This window comes from Saccopteryx leptura, unplaced genomic scaffold (assembly GCF_036850995.1).
Source record: "Saccopteryx leptura isolate mSacLep1 unplaced genomic scaffold, mSacLep1_pri_phased_curated manual_scaffold_31, whole genome shotgun sequence".
In the NCBI taxonomy this organism is placed as follows: domain Eukaryota; kingdom Metazoa; phylum Chordata; class Mammalia; order Chiroptera; family Emballonuridae; genus Saccopteryx; species Saccopteryx leptura.
Window position 1 is genome coordinate 139,820 of NW_027095713.1, and position 5,000 is coordinate 144,819.

General features: G+C 51.4%; 1 protein-coding gene across 5 annotated transcripts in view; it reads right to left on the reverse strand.

Annotated features, from left to right (window-relative positions):
- The window catches only part of CSF2RA (colony stimulating factor 2 receptor subunit alpha), a 35,358-nt gene that overhangs the window by 12,789 nt on the left and 17,569 nt on the right, over window positions 1-5,000 (reverse strand). For all 5 annotated transcript variants that reach the window (XM_066358065.1, XM_066358061.1, XM_066358063.1 and 2 more), the window contains exons 5-6: window positions 1,859-1,988; window positions 1,559-1,731 (exon numbers count right to left, since the gene is read on the reverse strand). In XM_066358065.1, the coding sequence (XP_066214162.1) occupies window positions 1,559-1,731; window positions 1,859-1,988 (303 nt within the window). The remainder of the gene's footprint in view (window positions 1-1,558; window positions 1,732-1,858; window positions 1,989-5,000) is intronic.

Consider the following 5,000-nt stretch of genomic DNA (forward strand, 5'->3'; position numbering starts at 1 on the left):
TTCCTGTATGTGCCCCGACCAGGGATCGAACCAGCAACCTCTGCACTTCAGGACGACGCTCTAACAACCGAGTCATCCGGCCAGGGCATGGAACCTTCTCAGCTTATGTCTGGACTACTTGGACCAAGTGAGCTCCTCTTGGGACAGTAAACCCCACGGTGCCCTCACGCGCGTTGGGTAGGGCTAACCACACTGACGTCAACAGGCACCAGGACCCTGGGTTTCCAAGCTGAGAACAAAGAACGCACTACTCTCCCCAAATTTCCACGCACGCACCACACCAGGGGCGGTGTGGACCCCATTCTTTTTGGGGCACGTACAGAGCCTGCCTTCCGTGGGCATATCCCATTCAATCAGCGGTCAGAACTGATGGAATTTAGTCCCCGGCCCCGCCCTGTGCCCCGAAGATCAGAGGTCCATGTTCCAGCCCTCTGATTCCACGGTGTTGGCCCCCCCCCTGTGACTGGTCACACCCTTAGGGGCCTTCCCACAGGTCACCTCATCACCATCAAACATAACAGCCTTATCCGGCATGACAGGAAATCCCGAGTTTTACGAGCGCCATGTGCCAAGTCTATTTTTTTTATTCTAGAATACAGTAGGACGGGATTATATTTCCCACTCATGGTTGGATTTCTCGGCTTTAAGTCTTTTTTGTGTGTGTGTGACAGAGACAGAGAGAGCCAGAGAGAGGGACAGACAGACAGGAAGAGAGAGAGATGAGAAGCATCAATTCTTCGTTGCAGCACTTTACTTGTTCATTGATTGCTTTCTCATATGTGCCTTGACCATGGGGCTACAGCAGACTGAGTGACCCCTTGCTCAAGCCAGCGACCTTGGGCACAAGCTGGTGAGCTTTTTGCTCAAACCAGATGAGCCCATGCTCAAGCCAGCGACTTGGGCTCAAGTTGGTGAGCCTTGCTCAAACCAGATAAGCCCACGCTCAAGCTGGCGACCTCGGGGTTTTGAACCTGGGTCCTCCTCATCGCAGTCCAACGCTCCATCTGCTGTGCCACCGCCTGGTCAGGCGGATTCCTGGGCTTTAATAAACACGTTGGAAATATGAGCAGAGTGGGCGAGGATCCTTCCGGAAGGAATGGGGCCACCAAGTTGAGACCCAGGGAGGGAGGCAGTCTTCCTCCTGTGAGGAGCAGCCTGCTCTGGCCCCTGCAGGAAATGCAGACAGGACGAGGCGGGCGTGTGGAAAAAGCACTTCTTGCTACCTGGCCAGGTACACACAGCAGGTGGCCCGGCCCCGCCCTCGACAGGTGAGCTGAGAGGGACGTGTCCCCACCAGCCCGGGGACGCCTGGAGCCCCAGGAGCTGAGAGAGGCAGGGGGGACCCTCCCTGGAGCCTCCGGAGGAAGCATATGGCCCTGGGACCCCTGGACCTTAGACGTCTGGCCTCCAGGACTTGTAAGGGATACATTTCCCTCCCTTCAAGCGTCCAGTCTGTGGCCATTTGTAACAGGGACATCCCCCCTCCCCGAAAACTTACTCTAATTTCTAGGAACATGGCGTTCGACCTACAAAGCAACAGCGACGCCGGCTCTCTCACCTATTGTCTTTAACAAGATAACCACATCGAAGAACTGGACTCCTCTCTCGCGACTGCTGCCCGTCACCAGGAAGGAAAGCCAGGACGTCAAGCGGGACACACCCCGCAGGTGACACCCAACGTGGGTCCCCGCGTCCTGCACGTAGCGGGGGCACTCCCACTCCTGTCTCAGCCTGCAAGACGCCAGAGTGTCCACGAGCCCCCGGCAGAGGTGGGACATGCCTGCCCCCCCCCCCCGCCAGCCGTCCCCCCCCCCCCATGAGCCGTGAGCCGTGAGCCGTGAGCCGGGCGGACACTCACCATATGTCCCGGATGTACAGGGAGTACTGGACGTCGGCCGGGGCCGCTCGGCCCCTCTCCCAGCTGCAGTTCAGGAAGTCCGCGTCGTAGACGAAGCAGGAGAACTTCTGGGCAGCTGTGTTCTCCCCACCTGGGCGGAGAAGGAAAGGGAATGGAATGGTTTGTGCCCGAATATTAAAAAAAACGGGAACCAGCCTGACCAGGCGGTGGTAGCGCAGTGGAAAGAGCGTCGGACTGGGATGCGGAAGGACCCAGGTTCGAGACCCCGAGGTCGCCAGCTTGAGTGCGGGCTCATCTGGTTTGAGCAAAGCTCACCAGCTTGGACCCAAGGTTGCTGGCTCGAGCAAGGGGTCACTCGGTCTGCTGAAGGCCCACGGTCAAGGCACATATGAGAAAGCAATCAATGAACAACTAAGGTGTCGCAATGAAACACTGATGATTGATGCTTCTCATCTCTCTCCCTTCCTGTCTGTCTGTCCCTATCTATCCCTCTCTCTGACTCTCTCTCTGTCTCTGAAAAACAAACAAAGAAAAAACAGGGACCAGATGGCTTCGTAATTTTGGAAGGTGCTTTCTGATCGTCAAAGAAACGGGAAAGGATGGTGATCCTTATTAAAGTCTTCCTAAATAATAGAAGAGGGACAGTTCCCTCTCAATTCACTAAGGACAGCATTACCCTACCGTCAAAGCCGGACAACAAAACGAGAAAAGCAAACTTCAGCCCGTCCACAGCAAGTAAACAGAGGCATTAAAATCCTCTTCACAACACCAGCTAACAAAACCCCACAGTGGCCTGACCAGGCGGTGGCACAGTGGATAGAGCTTCGGACTGGGATGTGGAGGACCCAGGTTCGAGACCCCGAGGTCGCCAGTTTGAGTGCGGGCTCATCTGGTTTGAGCAAAGCTCACCAGCTTGGACCCAAGGTCACTGGCTCGAGCAAGGGGTCACTCAGTCTGTTGAAAGCCCGTGGTCAAGGCACATATGAGAAAGCAATCAATGAACAACTAAGGTATCGCAAGGAAAAACTGATGATTGATGCTTCTCATCTCTCTCCATTCCTGTCTGTCTGTCCTTATCTATCCTTCTCTCTGACTCTCTCTGTCCCTGTAAAAAAACAAACAAACACACGGTGCATTGAAGTAAGAACATGCCCTGACCCGGGAAGACTTATCCTTGGTATGCAAGGATGCTTCAAGACATACCAATCACCCAATGAGAGGCACCACATGAACTTCAAGACATGCCAATCACCCAATGAGAGGCACCACATGAACTTCAAGACATGCCAATCACCCAATGAGAGGCACCACATGAACTTCAAGACATGCCAATCACCCAATGAGAGGCACCACATGAACTTCAAGACATGCCAATCACCCAATGAGAGGCACCACATGAACTGAATGAGATGGGTTTATTCAGTTAAAAATAAAAAAATACGGCCCTGGCCGGTTGGCTCAGTGGTAGAGCGTCGGCCTGGTGTGCAGGAGTCCCGAGTTCGATTCCCGGCCAGGGCACACAGGAGAAGCGCCCATCTGCTTCTCCACCCCTCCCCCTCTCCTTCCTCTCTGTCTCTCTCTTCCCCTCCCGCAGCCAAGGCTTCATTGGAGCAAAGATGGCCTGGGCACTGAGGATGGCTCTGTGGCCTCTGCCTCAGGCACTAGAATGGCTCTGGTCGCAACAGAGCAACGCCCCAGATGGGCAGAGCATCGCCCCCTGGTGAGCATGCCGGGTGGATCCCGGTCGGGTGCATGCGGGAGTCTGTCTGACTGCCTCCCCGTTTCCAACTTCAGAAAAATACAAAAAAACAAAAAATAAAAAAATACAACACCTGATTATTATAATAAAGGTTAGAAGAACCATTTGACAAAATTCAACGTCCATTCATCATTTTTTTAAAAAAAAGACACTCAACAAAACCGATACAAAAGGAATTTGACCTTCACATAACGATCGACTGTGAAAAGCCCACAGTGACCACGTACTCGGCGGAGAAAAGCTGAAAACTCTCCTTCGAAGATCCTGTCCAAGGCAAGGGTGCCCACAGTCACCATTTGTACTGAACATCATTCTGGAAGTCCTCACTAGAGCGATTGGGGAACAAGAAAAGAAAATCTGACCAGGTGGTGGTGCAGTGGATAGCGCACTGCCCTGGGTTGCTGAGGACCCAGGTCCGAAACCCCGAGATCACTGGCTTGAAGCCCAAGGTCGCTGGCTTGAAGCCCAAGGTCGCTGGCTTGAGCACGGGGTCACTTGCTCTGCTGTAGCCCCTCAGTCAAAGGACATATGAGAAAGCAATCAATGAACAACTAAAATGCCGCAACTATGAGCTGATGCTTCTCATCTCTCTCCCTTCCTGTTTCTCTCTCTCTCTGTCTGTCTGTCTCTCTCTCACTAAAAAACAACAACTTATAAACAAACTCAGAAATGTCACAGGATACAAGATCAGCATGCAGAGACCAGTGGCATTTCTGCACACTAACAAAAGGAAATTAATCCAAAAAAAGAAATTAATGCCTGACCTGTGGTGGGTGCAGTGGATAGAGCATCAACCTGGAATGCTGAGGCCTCCAGTTCGAAACCCTGGCTTGCCTGATCGAGGGACCTATGAGAAGCAACTACTATGAGTTGATGCTTCCCACTCATCCTCCTTCTCTCTCTCTCTTTCTCTAAAATCAATAAGTAAAATCTTAAAAAAAAAAAAAAAGAAAAGAAAATTAAGAAAACAATCCATTCACAATAGCAACACAAAGGATAAAATACTCAGAAATAAACTTGTACGCTAACTATTATGAAACACTGATGAAGGAAATTAAAAAACACACAAATAAGCGGAAAGGCATCCCATGTTCATGGATTAAAATAACTCATACTGTGAAAATGTTCACACTACCCAAAGAGAGCTACAGATCTGTACAATTCCTATCCAAATCGCAACCGTTTTCTTTCCAAAACGAGAAAAAGAAGAAGATCCCAACATCTGTCAAAAACAACGAAAGACTGCGATATCCAAAGCAACATGGAGGAAGAACAGAGCCGTAGGTGTGACCGTTCCTGGCCTCAAACTATATCACAAAGCTACAATGATCAAAGCAGTGTGGTATCGGCATTAAAAAAAAATAGACATGTGCGAAACTGAAG